This window comes from Equus quagga, chromosome 1 (assembly GCF_021613505.1).
Source record: "Equus quagga isolate Etosha38 chromosome 1, UCLA_HA_Equagga_1.0, whole genome shotgun sequence".
NCBI lineage: Eukaryota > Metazoa > Chordata > Mammalia > Perissodactyla > Equidae > Equus > Equus quagga.
Window position 1 is genome coordinate 96713542 of NC_060267.1, and position 15738 is coordinate 96729279.

Sequence of the window (15738 nt, forward strand, 5' to 3'; positions counted from 1 at the left end):
TGTGTGTGTGTGTGTGTGTGTGTGTGTGTGTGTGTGTGTGTGTGTGTTTGCGCACGCGCGTGTGCGTGCGTGCATGCATGGCGGGGGCGACAGGCTCTGCTACCTGTGGGTGATCTGGGAGGGCAGGAACAAGCAGGCCACCTCCCAGCCTGTCACTGCACCCGTGTGCCCAGTGCCAACTTCTCCCCTCCCCCCCACCAGCTGGCCCCCAGACACAGTGGTGCCAGCCCTGGGGGTGCCAAGAGGCCTGTTGCCATGCCAACGGCCCAGGCTGGGTGGGTGCCATGGTGATGAGTGACTCGGAGCTCCTCCTGGGGCTCTGGGCCAGGGAGGGCAGGGGGCGTGAGGAAGCCAGCCCAGCAGGGCAGCTGCCACAGCTCACACCCGATAGTCCCCACGGCCTGGCCTGATGGAGGGACAGCCTCCCCTAGGTTGGGGGGCTGTGGAGGACCCACCATGGCACCACCTCACGTGCCCTACCTGCACCATTCCGGTTCTCAGGGTGACTCTGGGACAGGTACTCGCCAAACGCTCGGGCTGCTCTGCAGGTGGACAGCGGGGTGCGCCATCAGGGCACACAGACCCACCCCGCCACTCCTACCGCAGGAGCCCACCCACACCTGGGCCCTCGGCACCAGCAAGGGAGGGATCGGGGGTCACCACCGAGGCACCCCTCCCACCGGAAAAGCCCAGGAAGAGCGGGTTGCAGTTCCGGGACCCTCGGGTCCAGAGGCACCTCGTCTGGACCTGCCGGCCCGGCCCTGGTCTCCTCTGTCCAGCCCCCGCCACCCGATGTGGGGTCGTGGGTCGTGAGGTCGCGCGACGCGTCCACTGCAGTCTCGGGAGGGTGCACACAGGCGGGGCCCCGGGGAAGCGACGCGCGGGCACCCGTTTCGGGGGAAGGGCGCGCGGGACACGCCGAGGGGGCGGGGGCGCTGAGCCCGGTGGCCGCACTCACCGCACTTTGGCCGCCACTGAGGACATGGCCTCGCTCCTCAGCGCCCTCCTCCGGGAGGCGGCGGCGCCCATGGTCGGGGCGGCGGCGCATCCCCCAGCCTCAGAGCGCACCCCGCGCCCGCCGCCTCCGCCGGGGGAGCTGCGCTGCGTCGGGCCTCGGGCTCGGGCTCGGGCTCGGGCTTGGGCTCGGGCTCGGGCCCGGAACCTGCATGGCCTCGCCGGGCGCTCCGCGTCCCGCAGCACCAGGAGAGCGCGGCCGGCACCGGGGGTGGCGCTCCGCCCACCGTGACGTCAGGGCAGGGGCGGGGCGTGGAGGGACCGCCCGCGGTGACGTCAGGGCTGGGGCGGGGCTCGGCAGGACCGCCCATCGCGACTCCGCGGGGCCATGAGCTCCGCCCATAATGACGTCATGGAGGGGCGGGGCTAGGCGGCAGAGGCAGGACCACCCCGCTCTGCTCTTTCACCTGTCTCCCGAGCGAGGAAACTGAGGGAGGCGGCAACCTGGCCGCAGGGTGCCTGGCCCTCGGGTCAGGGCCTCCCCAGCCCTCACAGGCCCACCTCCCTGCTCTGAGACCTGCAGGCATCGCGGATCTCAGACTCACAGGCCGGCAGTCCTCCCTCCCCGGGTGCCATTTAAGGGTCTGAGAAAGAGAGTGTGGGCGTCTCACGTCCCAGGGGAGCGTCTTGTGTGCACTGGGGGAAACGCCACCTGAGAGATCGGGCCGGGCTCATCCTTGGTGTGGAAGAATCAGCTCCATCCCAGCCCCGGGTGCCCTCCTGCCCCCGCGGTGACCTTGTAGGAGGGCAGGCAACGCCCCGCCCACCATGGCCTCAGGGATGCGGCCCCACAGCTCGGATCCTTGGGTGCATCTTCGTGTTGCTCTCTGCCGCGGGACTTTGGCGCAGGGAGCGCAGGGACCACACGGCCCACACGGCCCACACAGTCAGATCTGCCTTTATTGACTGCCAAGCGGAAGCACTAAGGGCTCCAACATCTCTGGGTGGCCTCACGGGGGCTAGCATGGCCCCCCAGGGCTGCTGTGTGCACGGGGTGCCAGGACCGAGCGCTCCACTGGGAGCTGCCAGTGCAGAGAGGCCTGAGACACCCCAACACAGCGCTGGGCCCCAGCATGGGAGAAGCTGGATGCACCACTGGGCAGGGCCCTGGGCCCCAGCCGGGTCTCCCTGGTAGGCCAGGGAAGAGCCCTCAGGAGCCAAGGTCACTGCGACAGGCCCACAGGGGCTACTGGCTTCAGGGCACATCAGAGCAGAGATCAGAGCAGAGATTGCTACCCATCTTGATCAGACAGCCAGAGGGATGAGGAGTCCTGGGACAGTTTTGCAGAAGCCAGACTGGGGTCCTGATGCTGAAGTGAGGGCTCATCCTCCTGGAAGTAAACACAGTAAGGTGGGGGCGACCCCAGAGGGCTGACCCTGGGTTGGGGTTCTCTGGCCCTGGGCTGCAGGGCAGCCGGGAGAGAGCAGCCCACCTGCTTGGGGCCCTCAGAGCCGGCTTAGCCAAAGGGTACAGGGCAGGGCCGGCAGCTCACCGAGTCAGAGCCTGAGTCAGCGGGGGCGCACTGGAAGTCGGCGTATGCATCCTGGGGGCCCTCGAGCAGCTCCTCCTCGTACTCAGTCTGGTAGTCAGATTCGTCTGGGCAGAAAGGGGCTGTGTTGATCCTCTCCTGAGGGCAGGGGCCATGCCAGGCACCACTGGAGCTCAGAGCAGGACATGGCCACAGACTCCCACAGTGGCATGGGTCCTGTTGCACTGCCAACTAGGTCCAGAGGCTGCTAGAGGGAGCCTGGTGGCCAGGGTGGCTCATTCAATGTGTCAAGGGTAAGGAATGGATGCTGCCACCACCGTCCTCAGTTGTGCAGAGACACATCCCAGGAATCCAACTCACCATCCACTGCAGCCACCTTGGCAGGCTCGATTCGTGACACAATCTCGGCAAGATCCGTGAAGGAGGCATTGGGGCAGGTAAGAGCCTGGAGGGCCAGGGTGGAGAAGACATCTGGCCAAAGCCACTACACCCCACGCCCTCAGGATCACAGGCCCTGGCTGCCCCGCCAGGACCCCAGCCCCACTCTCTCTGCCACCCTCTGTGGCCCTAGCCTGTTGAGGTACTGGAGCCCCTGGAGGGGGGTGGGTGCATGGAGGATGGGCAGAGTCCTGAGCAGACCCCCATCCAGACCACCATCCTCTCCCACCACAAGCACTACTAGGGTGGAGAGCCAGAGGGGGGCAAAGAGAGGGGATACCAGGGCAGAGGCCAGGAGACAGCCCCCCCCAGGGCTGCTGCCCTGTCCTCTTCTTCTGGCTCCTGGGGGGGCATCTCTGCAGGCCTAAGCAGCTGAGGTGCTGCTGGCTGCAGGGAGCCCTACACCTTCAGTGGGCAGAGGACAGGTCACAGGAGGGCCAGCCCTCACAGGACGGAGGAAGGGAGGAGCGGGCATCAGCTTGGGCACTCACATCGCAGGCCTTCATCCTGCTCGTCCCCTGCCGGTCCTGTAACATCTTCTCCAGCACACCACTTCGACCCCAGATGTCAAACACCGTCCGCCCGTGCTGGTACCCCACTTCCTGCACACACACCGGGGACCCCGTGACCGGTGGCCAGAGCCCCCCTGCTGTGTCCTCAGAAGGGAGGGTGGGGGGCTGGGGAGGGCGCTGTGGCCCTGCGCCCCCAGCAACACTCACACAGATCTCATCGAATTTGCCAAAGTCCAGGGTGCGGTAGCGGTCAATGGGTGGGCGCAGGCACTCGCAGTAGTCGCTGCTCTTCACCATCTCCAGCTGCCGGACGCAGCACACATAGGCCAGGCGCGTCTGGATCTCCGCCATGTTCAACACCTGCCGCCATCACAGCTTGCTGAGCAATGCTCTCCGGTGCCCACACAGCCCATGGGCCCCATGAGAGCACAGCCACCTGTGTCTCGTGCCCTGGTCGCCTCCCTCCCCTCCCCACCCCCAAGAGAGACACAGCTCCACCAGGCCTGGGGGCAACGCAGGCACTCAGGAGGGGTCCTAAAATGTGTCCGGAGGAGCTGTGGAGCCTTTAGGCCTGTCCCCCTTCCCCAGAGCTGGTCCCAGCTGGGCAGGGATGGTGAGCGAGTGACAGCAGCTCCCTGGAAGGCACCCCCCCGCCCCCGCACCCAGGAGGCACTGCACTGCCCCTTCTCAGGGACACGGGCACAAGAGTGTGAGGGGGCTGCAAGAAGCTGCAGAGGAGCACCGCTGCCTGGGCATTGCACAGGGGTGTGCCCCACCTTGACTTTCGTGGCCAAGGGGTTCCAGCGCTTCCACAGCAGCCACCACCCAGACAGTGCATCGCCATAGTTGGTCAGGTCCACCTCGTCCTGGCTGCCCACGTCAATGGCAATCACAACCTTTGCCCCCATCGACCTGGCCACATCCGCTGGGGAGGAGGCAGCCCTGGTCACCAGCTGGGACAGGTAACCAGAGTCCCAGGTGGGAGCAGAGCTGGGGGTATGGGGGCAGAGCTGGGGGAATGGGGCAGAGCAAGGCAGATGGGGACAGAGCCTGCCCAAGAGGCTCTGACCGACAGGGTCTCCTCTCCATGTCACACCAGGGCCTATAGAGGTGGGAAGCTGAGTGTACAGAACTGTCCAACAGGTGACAGGTGCGCCCAAGGGAGGGGCCTCCCCAGACAGCAAACCCAACACCTGCAGGCTGTTAGTTCCGACTGTGGGCACAGACTGGACGTAATTGCTCCCAGATCTGCTACTTGGCCCTTGTTCTGAGCGCTGCTGAGCTGACAAACACAGCCATATGCTGGGAGCACACAGTGCCCGAGCATGTGCGCGGGCGTGCATCTGTGTGTGTGCATGTTCTCTGTGCTCCGTGCAAGCCTGTCATTTCCCCTTGGCACACTCTGAGGAAAACGTGTACCACTGGCCTTCCCAGGAGTGGAGGTGGCTGAGGCAGGGGCCAGGGCGGTCCCTCCCCACTCACTGCAGTACCTGGGAGGTTGTTGATGTAGCCACCGTCCATCAGCAGGTGTCCATCTTTGGGGTCGCAGAGGGGGGGCATGTACCCTGACAGGGACATGCTTGCACGCACATACCTCCACAGGGAGCCTAAAATGAAGTCGAGAGGGGTCAGGGGGAATGGTTGCTGGACCCAGCCAAGGGGCAGGAGAGGAGCCTTTTGCCACCCACGGTGGGTACCTGCTGTGGACCCTTGGCTCAGAGCCTCGCCTGTGTGGGGTAATGAATGAAGCCTGCATGTCTGCCCTCTGGTGGAGGGCACCAGGTCTGGGCAGATGGACACACTCCTGAACATCACCCTCCCTGAGGGAGGCTCTCTATGGACAGAGCACAGGAGGGACCGGAGGCCCAAGGAAGGCCAGGCTTGCTCTGCGATCTCAACACATTCCAATGTGCCAGGCTCCAAGCTGATGTGTGCCACAGCCTTCAGCCAACATGCCCCGTGCTCACCCTCTGAGGGGACACAACCAGCAGCTCCCAAAACACTCTGCCTGAGAAAGGGCCCTCAGCTGCCCACCCAGGGATTCACTGTGCCCATCCTAGTAGTGCCACCAGCTGCCTATGCTAACCACAAGCACCATGACCTGAGCGTGCCCTTCATCTGCACCCACGATCTGAGTGTGCCCTTTGTCTGCACCCACATCCTGACTGTGCCCTTCATCTGCATGCACATCCTGAGTATGCCGTTTGTCTACACCCATGTCCTGTGTGTGCCTTTCATCTGCACCCATGTCCTGAGTGTGCCCTTCGTCTGCACCCACGACCTGAGTGTGCTGTTCGTCTGCACGCACGTCCTGAGTGTGCCCTTCGTCTGCACGCACGTCCTGAGTGTGCCCTTCGTCTGCACCCACATCCTGAGTGTGTCCTTCATCTGCACCCACGACCTGAGTGTGCCGTTCATCTGCACCCACAACGTGAGTGTGCCCTTCGTCTGCACCCATGTCCTGAGGGTGCCTTTCATTCTAGTCCTCTCCCCACTCAGTTCACATGGTCGTCTCCACCTCTTTTTGTGCCCTGCTGGCCTATGGGGTCTCCAGGCTCCAGGCTATGTCCCCATACCCCCATCCTCATGCCCATGGCAGGGTCACGTCCGTGTTCGGTCTCCCTGAGCCTCTGGCCTCCTTTGGGTGATCTGAAGCTTCCCCAGGCTCATGGAGCCACCAGGCTCTCTTCCTGCCCTTGCCTCAAACTGGTGCTTCAAAGCCCTCCCCTGGAGCCACCCTGCCCTGAGTGGGCTATGCCCTGTGCATGCATGGCCCCATGTCAAGGGAGCCCCGCATCCCAGGAGGAGGCTCTCACCATCTGTGTGGACCCGCATGGCTGAGGCAGTGATGTCTGTGGTGATGGTGAAGTAGGGGATCCACAGGTCCTGTGACGGGATGCAGGGCTCAGTGGGGCTATCCTGCCCTGCTGCCAGCCCCCAACCCTGAGAGCCTAGGGGGTGCAGGGATGAGGAAGGAGCCAAGCATCCAGTCACAGGCCATGCTGGGGCTCCCCGGGGTGGTCCCTGCCCAGCGGGGACACCTCGATCTGCCGGTCCTTGAAGACGCTACAGATGCTGTTGTTGAAGCCGGCTCCCGAGAACATGGAGGTGATGGGGTAGGTCAGGTCCAGCATGGTCCTCACCACAGACGTCATACCCTGAGTGGGCAGGGCACACATGAGGTCCCTGGAGAGGAGGAAGGGCTCACGCCCCCACCTGCAGGCACAGACAGAGCACCACCGCGAACACAACAAGGGCATCGGGAAGTATCCTGTGGGTGGGGCAGCACCCTGCAGGGATCTCTGGGGGAGCAAATGCTGTGGCCTGGGTGGCAGGACCTGGAATTCCCACAGGGACACCCACTGGCCCCCAGCAGGCCTGGCCAGCCTAGTCCTGCTGCCTGCTCAGCGAGGAGAGCGCAAGGTGAGGCTGGGACAAGGCCTAGTCCAGGACCAGCACCGGGTGGGCGAGTGGCAAAGAGGACCGCTGTCTTGGCCCGCTGAGGTCCCTGAGAGCAACGATACCCACGAAGATTTCTTAGGAGGGGAAGCTGCCCCACCCTGGCATGCTCGGGGTTGGCTCTCATGCTCCATCACGGTGGACACTCTGTCAGGGTCCTGGGGAGCAGCGGCTCTGCAGAGGGCCCCACTCTCTCTCTGGTGGGACCAGGTCCGTCCTTCCTCAATGAGGACGGAGGCCAGTTAGCCCTGCGAGGAGCAGGACCTGTGACTGGGCGGGCAGCGCTGGCCTTCCCCAGGGCATCGTCCAGGAATGCCCGGGCTCAGGGCCACCTCACTCCTTAGGGGTCAGGGATGGAGAGAAAGGGTCCTCCCTGCCTCTGTGTGGACAGAAGCTGGGATGGAAAAGCCCGGAGCATGGGCTGAACATGGGGTGGGCCCCCAGCTGGGGGTGAGTTCCCCTCCCTCTATGGGCTCTCACTGACATGAAAATCCTGCTTTGGAAGGAGCAGAGGGAACACACATGCTCCTGGAGGACAAGGACCCAGGCCAGCATGGGACATCCCCAGGGCCCTCCACAGTCAGCAAGGCCTTCACTCCAGAGGAATCCCCTGCCCAGCACCAGAGGGGTTCAGAGCAGAGCTGAGCCTGGTGGCCCCCACAACCACCCTATCCCCTCAGCTTGGCAGGGGGCACAGGCCCGTGCAGACAGGCAGAGCCAGAATTCCATCCTGTCTGCCCTGCAGGGTGGCCACCGGTGGGCTCCCACAGTTCAGCTTTGGGGCATCAGGCCTAAGCTCCCTGACCGTTGCCACACCTGCACCATACTGGCAGGGGTCGGGAAGGAGGCAGCCAGCCGGCCTCTGACCAGGCCCTCGGTGGGCCTAGAACACACTGTCCCCTGAAGCCACTGTTCTCAAAGGCTGTCCTTAGTGACTTGTGCTGCACAGCCTCTGGGCCCCTCCTTGGAGCAACCCACTGAGGGGTGACCGGGGCAGGGCATCTCAGGGAAGGCATCGTCTCTGGAGCAGTGTCCTCGGGACCACGTGGACAGAGCAGACAGCCTGCCCTGACAGCTTCTACCACAGAGAACAACCAATTTCCTTTTCTTTTTAAAAGGAGAATGCAGACGCTTTCGATGTCACTCAGGGTTTCAGCCCGGGCTCCACTCTATTCCACGAAAACAAGCAGGAGAGCCCTGGGAAAGGCAGACAGCCTACATGCTCCGCTCTGTCCATGGGAGTGGTCCAGACGCAGCTTCTCAGACTCTGGATCTGTCTGCTGGCCTTCATTCATCACAGGGCCAACTGTGTTAATTATACAGATGGTCCTCGACTCGACGTCTCCGCTCGTGATCTTCTGCCTTTACGAGGATATGCGAACGGGATACGCATTCGGTAGAAACTGTGCTTCCGAGTTTGCATTTTGATCTCTTCCTGGGCCAGCAATGTGCAGTGCAATCCTCCCTCATGATGCGGGGCAGCAGTGGGGAGCACAGCTCCTGTCAGCCCTGATCACGAGGGGGAACAGCCGAGACCCTGACAGCCACACTGGACCCAGACAGCCACTCTGCTTCGCTTTCAGGACAGGATTCAGTACATTACATGGGACAGCCAACACTTTATTATAAGACAGGCATTGTGTGAGACAATTGTGCCCAACTGTAAGCTAATGTGAGTGTTCTGAGCACAGTTAAAGTAAGCCAGGCTAAGCCATGATACTTGATAGGTTGGGTGTATTAAATGCACTTTTGACGTATGATAGTTTCAACTTACAATGGGTTTATCGGGACATCACCCCCTCATAAGTGAGGAAGACCTATATTTTCTTACTTTCCATAGTCCTGATTTTCTGGCATTTGGGGTCTTACAGACCGGGGACACACCGCGCTCCCAGGGCTAGCCAGTGCTTAGAGTCAGCAGAGGGCTTTGCCCCTGGGCGTGTCTTTCATGCAGACCAACCAATCCAGAGACCACAGCCCCGACCACCTCCTCTATCAAACTCACACCAAGCCACTATTCCCCTGCCTAAATCGACCCGGGGCCAGGTACCAGGCAACTGGGGACAGCCCCTATGCTCCAAGCCCGCAGGAATTATTCACACGACCAATCTTAAACTGTGTACCTGCCCTGCCTTGCACTTCCCGCAGAAACCCCAATGAAGGCTCTGGCCTAGGCCTTCCCCTCGCCCCCACTGCCTCCTGCCCCGCACTGGTACTCCCCTGGGGTACCTAGGGGGTGGGCAGGGCCTCTCATTTCTGGGGGAACTGTGGATAACAGGAAAGTTTTCTTTCAGTGGCGCTGACCTCTCTGTGTTGCCCTCACTTTTATGAATTAAGACCAGGCACCAACCAGAGCCAGCCCCCCAACACTGATGTTCCTACTTCCTTTGTGCTCCTCCACTCCTCAAGTCACGTTCTGAGGCCAGAGCCCTGCAGAGCTGTGTGCAGGAGCTAGCAGTCCCAATGCCCTCCTGCCCCCACGGCACCACAGGGACCTGGCAGTGCACATGAGAGGGCGGAGGCCCCTTACCTCGGCCCACTGCTTGGCCCGGATCCGCATCTGGCTGCAGCTCCGCTCCTCAGAGTACAGGGCACCCATGAAGGCCCCAATGGACGTCCCTCCAACCATGTCCACGGGGATACCGCACTCCACCAGGGCCCGGATGATGCCCACCTGGGCACAGCCTCTACACCAACCAGGAGCACAGAGCAGGAAGTGAGCACTGCCCCCAGGACCAGCACCTGCTGTGCCGCAGCAGAGATGGCCGTCATGTTCCACCCACTCCCTCCTCAGTGCCTGACTCTTGGACGAGTCAGAGAAAATAGGGCGAGGACACTGACTTCGAGAGGGACTGCGGACACTGTTTAGATGTCAGCACTTGGCCTCCTCTACCCACCGGGGTCTGAGAGGCTGTGAAGCTGAACAGGCTTTGGATGGACTCAGGAGGGGTGGGGGAGATGAGTCAAGGCCACTGGAAAGCGGGGTCCTGGTGAATGCCCTAAGGCAGTGACCCAGGCATCAGGGTGGGCGGGACACAGATGAGCCCCCCAGGGACAAGAGAGCCAGCATCTGACTGGAGTGACACTCTGAGCCTCAAACTACTGCTTCCATTTTTCATGTGATGTCTACCTCTCAACCAAAAACTACCAATCACATGAGGAGAAAATACCATGTAACCACAAGCCTGGAGAAAAGACAGACAATAGAAGTGGACCCAGAGGGAGCCAGACAACAGAGACGTCAGAGGCAGGCTTTAAAATGACTGTGCATAAAAAGTTCAAGGAGCCAAAAGATGAAAGCAGCCTGAGTGCCCCTCGACGGATGACTGAGTAAACAAAGAGCGGCAGACACACATGCAGGAATGCTGTGCAGCCTCGAGAGGAAGGGAATCCAGACACGTGCCACAACATGGATGATTCCTGAGGACACTGTGTGAAGTGAAATGAGGCAGTCACAAAAGGACAAATACTGCAGGATTCCACTCACATGAGGGACCTGGAGAAAGTGGAAGGTGGGTGCCAGGGCTGGGGCTGGGAGGTTATGGCTTCATGGGTATGCAGTTTCAGTGTGGGAAGATGAAAAAGTTCTGGAAATGAATAGTAGTGATGTTTTCAAAACACTGTAAATATACTCAATGCCACTAAATTGCATACTCACAAATAGTTAAAATGGTGACTTTTCTAGTATGTATATTTTAACACAATACAAAATATATAATATCACCACAAAAAGTTTAAATGTGCACTCAGGGATAAGCCTAAAAGAAAAAGTTCAAGAAATTAAAGACAAAACTGATAATTTTGGTATAGAATTGGAAACTATAAAACAGAACCAACTGGGAACTTTAGAAGTGAGAAACAATAATTGAAATGAAGTACTCAATGAATGGGCTTAAAGCAGACTACATACAGCCAAAGATAGAAATGGTAAAATAAAGATAGGTCAGAAGGAAATAGTCATTGAATCATAGAACATCAAAAGGATGGAATATGTAAAATAATATTCTTTAAAAAATATGTAAAAGAGGGGCTGGCCTTGTCGCATAGTGGTTAGGTTCACGTGCTCCCTTCAACGGCCCAGGGTCCACAGGTTCAGATCCCAGGCATAGTCCTACATACCACTTGTCAAGCCATGCTGTGGCGACGTCCCACATACAACGTAGAGGAAGATGGGCACAGATGTCAGCTCAGGGACAATCTTCCTCAGACAAAAAGAGGAAGACTGGCAACAGATGTTAGCTCAGGGCGAGTCTTCCTTACACACCAAAAAAACAACATAAAAGAGTTTAGAAAACATATGGGAGCTGGTGAAGCGGTCTGACCCACATATAATTGGAGCCCAGAAAGAGATGAAACAGAAGTAATATCTGAAGAGATGATAGTTTGGAGTTTTTTAGAACTGATAATTGACATCAGGCCTTAGATTCAAGAAGCATTATAAACTCTAAGCATAATTCAAAAGAAAACCATGCCTACACTGTTGAAAACCCAAGACAGAAAAAACCTTTAAACCGGCCTGAGAACAAAAAGATCTATCACTTCAAAGGTGCAGCACAGACACAGCTGCCTCCCCATCCCCTGTGGTCACGGCAGAGGCCACAGACTTACCAGTGGGCCCTTCACAGATAATGTCTGCTGGCCCATAAGTTAGAAAAAGAAGAAAAACTTGAATCAAAGAGAATAAAATTAAGAGCAGAAATTAACAAACCAGAAAAGAAACATATAATAGGATTCAAAAAGCTAAACGTTGGTGGTTTCAAAGGACTAATTCAATTGATACCTGCTGGTAAGACTGATCAAGAAAAGGGAAAAGAGAGAGACGGTATCAATAACTAACATTGGCAATGAAAAAGAGAACATCTGTACAGATACTCCAGTTAAAAAGGTAAGAAGCTGTGTGAACTTCATGCCATTGGTAGGAAGATGCAGATGAAATGGACTCATTCCTAGAACACACAAGAAATAGAAAATCTGAATAGTATTATAACTACCTAAATGACTGAATTTTTAATTTTTAAATGCTCACAAAGAAAATTTCATGCCCAGACAGTTTTACTAGTGAATTCTGCTAAAGATACAAGGAATAATAACACAAATTTTACATAAAATTTTCCAGAGAACAGGAAAAGGAGCAGCACTTCCCAACTTGATTTTGAAGCCAGAAAACCAACCTGCATGCACTTCAAAGGACAAGTGCAGTCCATTCTCACTCAGATTCAAAGGGAACCCAGCAACACACCACAAGCAATGAGTCTATCCCAAGAATTCACGTTAGTTTTTATTTAAAAATCAATCAATGCAATTCACCACTTTAATAGACTAAAGGGGAAAAATTACATTCATCTCAACAGATCCACAAAAACAACCATTCAGGGTAAAAACTCAGTGAACTAAGAATAGCTGGAAACCTCCTCAGTCTGATTAAGGGCATCTACAGAAACCGACAGCTGAAATCAAGCTCAATGATGAAACTGAGTGCTTTTCCTCAACTCCGGGGACAGACAGGGTGTCTACACTCCCCACTTGTATTCACCCTCATACTGGAATCTCTAACTGGTGCAATAAGGCAAAAAAAAGGAACAAAAGGCATACATATATATTTTGGGAAGAAAGAAAAAATATTGTCTTTATTCTCAGAAGACATAACTGTATATAGAGAAAATCCAAAAATAATCTACACAAAAGCTCCTAGATTAAGTGAATTTAGCAAGGTTGTAGGACATTAGATCAATTTACCAATATCAATTGTATTACTATATATTGGCAACAAATAATTTGAAAGTGAAATTTTAAAAATACCATTTACAGGGCTGGCCCCGTGGCCGAGTGGTTAAGTTCACCCGCTCCGCTGCAGGCGGCCCAGTGTTTCGTTGGTTCGAATCCTGGGCACGGACATGGCGCTGCTCATCAAACCACGCTGAGGCAGCGTCCCACATGCCACAACTAGAAGGACCCACAACGAAGAATGTACAACTATGTACTAGGGGGCTTTGGGGAGAAAAAGGAAAAAATAAAATCTTTAAAAAAAAAGAGAGAGAAATAAAAAATAAATAAAATAAAATAAAATAAATAAAAATACCATTTACAATAGCAAAAAAATCCCATAAAATACTTAGCTGATTCTCAAATTTACAGGAAAATGCAAAGGACCTAGAATAGCCAAAACAATTTTGGAAAAAAACAATTGAAGGAATTACACTGCCTGAGGTCGAGATTCACCGTAAAGCTACAGCAACTGAGACAACGCGGTGGTGTCACCAAGGGGAGAACACCCACCTCAGTGGAACATGACACAGCCCAGACGCAGACTCAAACCTGGAGAGCGATTTGGTGTTTGACACTGATGCCACAGCCACACAATAGGGAAGGAAATTCTGCCACAAATGGTGTGGACCAACAAGATAACCATGTGGGAAAACAGAGCCTCTAGTCTCACTCACACCATTCACAAACACGCTGGAGGTGGGTCCTAACCCTAAATGTGCAGCTGGAATCATAAAGCTTCTGAAGAAAATATAGACTACCTTTTTGTGACCCTGGGATAGGCAAGAGCTCTCAGAACACCAGAAATAACAACCATAAACGAACTGGAAAATCACACTTCATCAAAATTAAAAGCTGTTTATTGAAAAATGCCATTAAGAAAATGAAAAGTCCAAGATTGAGAAACAATATTAGTAATAAATATATCTGGCAAAAGCCATGTATTCAGACTATATAAGTAACTCTTCTCACTCAACAATAAAAGACAAACTACCTGTTAAACAGGAGTAAAGAATGTAAGCGGCACTTTATGAAAGAAGACACACAAATGGCCAGCAAGCGCATGAGATCACTAGTCCTCAGCGAGGTGCAAATTAGAACCACAATGAGGCGCCACTGTACATCCAGCAGAACGGCTACAATTCACAATCCTGACAATACCAAGGGCTGACAAAATGTAAGCAGCCTGGACTCTCAAACATTGCCAGTGGGGGTGTAAAATGGTACAACGACCTCACACCCAGTAATTCCACTCCTACATACTTGCCCAAGAGGAAAGAAAACAAGCGTCCACAGAAAAGATTTGTGCAAGAATGGTTATAGCAGTTTGTTCATAATACCCCAGACCAGAAAATGACCCAGATGTCCATTGACAGGAGCAGGGATACGCAAGCGTGGTAGATGACATAACAGCACTCTGCACACCGCTGATGTGCTCAGAGCACACAGACAGCCTCATACACATTGTGCAGCGTGAGCAAAGTCAGACACGAGCCAGCACAGAGCAGAAAACCTAGGGAAGCAAGCAAAAACCTACATTAACATTCTCAGAGAAGTTCAACATTCACTAGTGCAGCTGAGAGAGAACACTATGAAAAAGGCACTTAGACGTTAGAAACATGTTAGCAGAAAAGATCAATTAGAAGACATATTTGAGAAAAACCACCCAGGAAGTAGAACGAAAAGACAGAGATGGAAAGTATGGGACAGAAGGGATAGGAGAATCAGAGGATTCGTCCAAGACACCTGGTCTCCAACCATCAGAGCTCCAGGAAGGGAGAACAAAGAGGGCAAACACTGCACCATGCCTGCGAAGCTGATGTTCATGGATTTCCAAAAGTGAAGTGCCCTCTGGGAGTCCACCTGGTACACTGGGTGAAAAAGCACAACCCCCAGGCAGAGCATCAGCACTTTCAGAATAACGAGAATTAAGAGACTCTCCTACAAGCTTCCAGAGGGAAAACAGGCCTCATGAATAAAAATGGCATTGAACTTCTCAACAGCAATACTGGAAGCTAAAGAGACAATGGAACCACGCTTTAAGGATTCTCAGGGAAGATTATTTCCACCTAGAATTCCATACTCAAACCATCATCCAAACATGACAGCAGAATGGGGACATTTTCTGCTGTGCATAGTCTTAAAACTTTTACTTCCCATGCATCTTCTCCTAAGGAAATCTCTAGAGTATGAACTCTACCAAAATCCGGAACAGATCAAGAAAGAGGAAGACATGAAATCCAGGAAATGGAGTTGAACACAGGAGAGAGACAAAGGCAGTTCTCAGGATGATGGTGAAGGGAAATTCCAGGGCCACATATCAGCAGAGCTAGAAGGAGGTGGGAATGCAGATCCCAAGCAAAGTTAAGCTGAGATGTCCCGGTGTGTCTGAGGACGTGGAGAGGAGCTAACGCTTCCAGCAGAGTCTGGAGATGACTCAACGATACCCAGAAAACCAAGCAAATGGCAACTGCAACAATTATTAACTCCAAGAAAAGAAATACAGTCACACAGTACAGTAGGAGACAGCTCAGCTCTGAAAAAGACCCACATTGACACCATAATATAAACAGTGGTACTGTCTTGACCCATGAGAGAACCATACTGGGACTATGAGTGCTAAGGAGGGGGACAGATAGACAGACAGGAAACAGAGAGAGAGATGGATGATACATAGATGACTGATAGATGGATGATACATAGATAATAGATGGATGATAGATGAGAGACAGATGATGCATAGATGATAGATGGATGATGCAGAGATGGCAGATGATGGATGACAGATAGATGATGTATAGATGATAGATGACGGATGATAGATGGATGATGCAGAGATGACAAATGATGGATGACAGATGGATGATGTAGAGATGATAGATGATGGATGACAGATCAATGATGCATAGACGATAGATGATGGATGATAGATGGATGATGCAGAGATGACAAATGATGGATGACAGATGGATGATGTATAGATGATAGATGATGGATGACAGATGGATGACGCAGAGATGATAGATGATGGATGACAGATCGATGATGCATAGATGATAGAT

At 54.8% G+C, this 15738-nt stretch overlaps 3 protein-coding genes across 26 annotated transcripts in view; 1 reads left to right on the forward strand and 2 right to left on the reverse strand.

The window, feature by feature from the left end:
• NSMF (NMDA receptor synaptonuclear signaling and neuronal migration factor) overlaps positions 1 to 1861 on the reverse strand; it is a 23999-nt gene extending 22138 nt beyond the window's left edge. For 5 of the 20 annotated variants that reach the window (XR_006889838.1, XM_046670265.1, XM_046670242.1 and 2 more), the window contains exons 1-2: positions 959 to 1858; positions 481 to 542 (exon numbers count right to left, since the gene is read on the reverse strand). Coding sequence is in view for 18 of the 20 variants with exons in the window: in XM_046670265.1 (XP_046526221.1) it covers positions 481 to 542; positions 959 to 1029 (133 nt within the window). In the remaining 2 variants the exon portion in view is untranslated. Of the gene's footprint in view, positions 1 to 480; positions 543 to 958 lie in introns of all 20 variants that reach the window. The other 15 variants (XM_046670174.1, XM_046670166.1, XM_046670127.1 and 12 more) reach the window with 9 other exon arrangements.
• Positions 1862 to 1896: 35 nt separating this feature from the next.
• The window catches only part of PNPLA7 (patatin like phospholipase domain containing 7), an 86214-nt gene continuing 72372 nt past the window's right edge, over positions 1897 to 15738 (reverse strand). For all 5 annotated transcript variants that reach the window (XM_046670116.1, XM_046670107.1, XM_046670084.1 and 2 more), the window contains 10 exons: positions 9444 to 9600; positions 6496 to 6612; positions 6271 to 6340; positions 4945 to 5061; positions 4231 to 4379; positions 3662 to 3814; positions 3434 to 3544; positions 2865 to 2949; positions 2508 to 2611; positions 1897 to 2345 (listed from right to left, as the gene is read on the reverse strand). In XM_046670116.1, coding sequence (XP_046526072.1) covers positions 2247 to 2345; positions 2508 to 2611; positions 2865 to 2949; positions 3434 to 3544; positions 3662 to 3814; positions 4231 to 4379; positions 4945 to 5061; positions 6271 to 6340; positions 6496 to 6612; positions 9444 to 9600 — 1162 coding nt within the window. In that variant the 3' untranslated portion in view covers positions 1897 to 2246. The remainder of the gene's footprint in view (positions 2346 to 2507; positions 2612 to 2864; positions 2950 to 3433; positions 3545 to 3661; positions 3815 to 4230; positions 4380 to 4944; positions 5062 to 6270; positions 6341 to 6495; positions 6613 to 9443; positions 9601 to 15738) is intronic.
• Positions 5111 to 9434, forward strand: LOC124244109 (uncharacterized). Its single transcript, XM_046670442.1, has 2 exons — positions 5111 to 5885; positions 8032 to 9434. Exons 1-2 carry the CDS (start codon positions 5247 to 5249, stop codon positions 8311 to 8313), a joined length of 921 nt encoding a protein of 306 aa, XP_046526398.1. The 5' UTR covers positions 5111 to 5246; the 3' UTR covers positions 8314 to 9434.

Excerpts from the sequence above, each read along its gene's own strand:
- LOC124244109 (XM_046670442.1), top strand. The coding sequence starts at position 5,247 with ATGGACACACTCCTGAACATCACCCTCCCTGAGGGAGGCTCTCTATGG. Across the intron at positions 5,886-8,031 it reads CGTTCATCTGCACCCACAAC|GAGAATGCAGACGCTTTCGA; the intron begins GTGAGTGTGCCC and ends TCTTTTTAAAAG.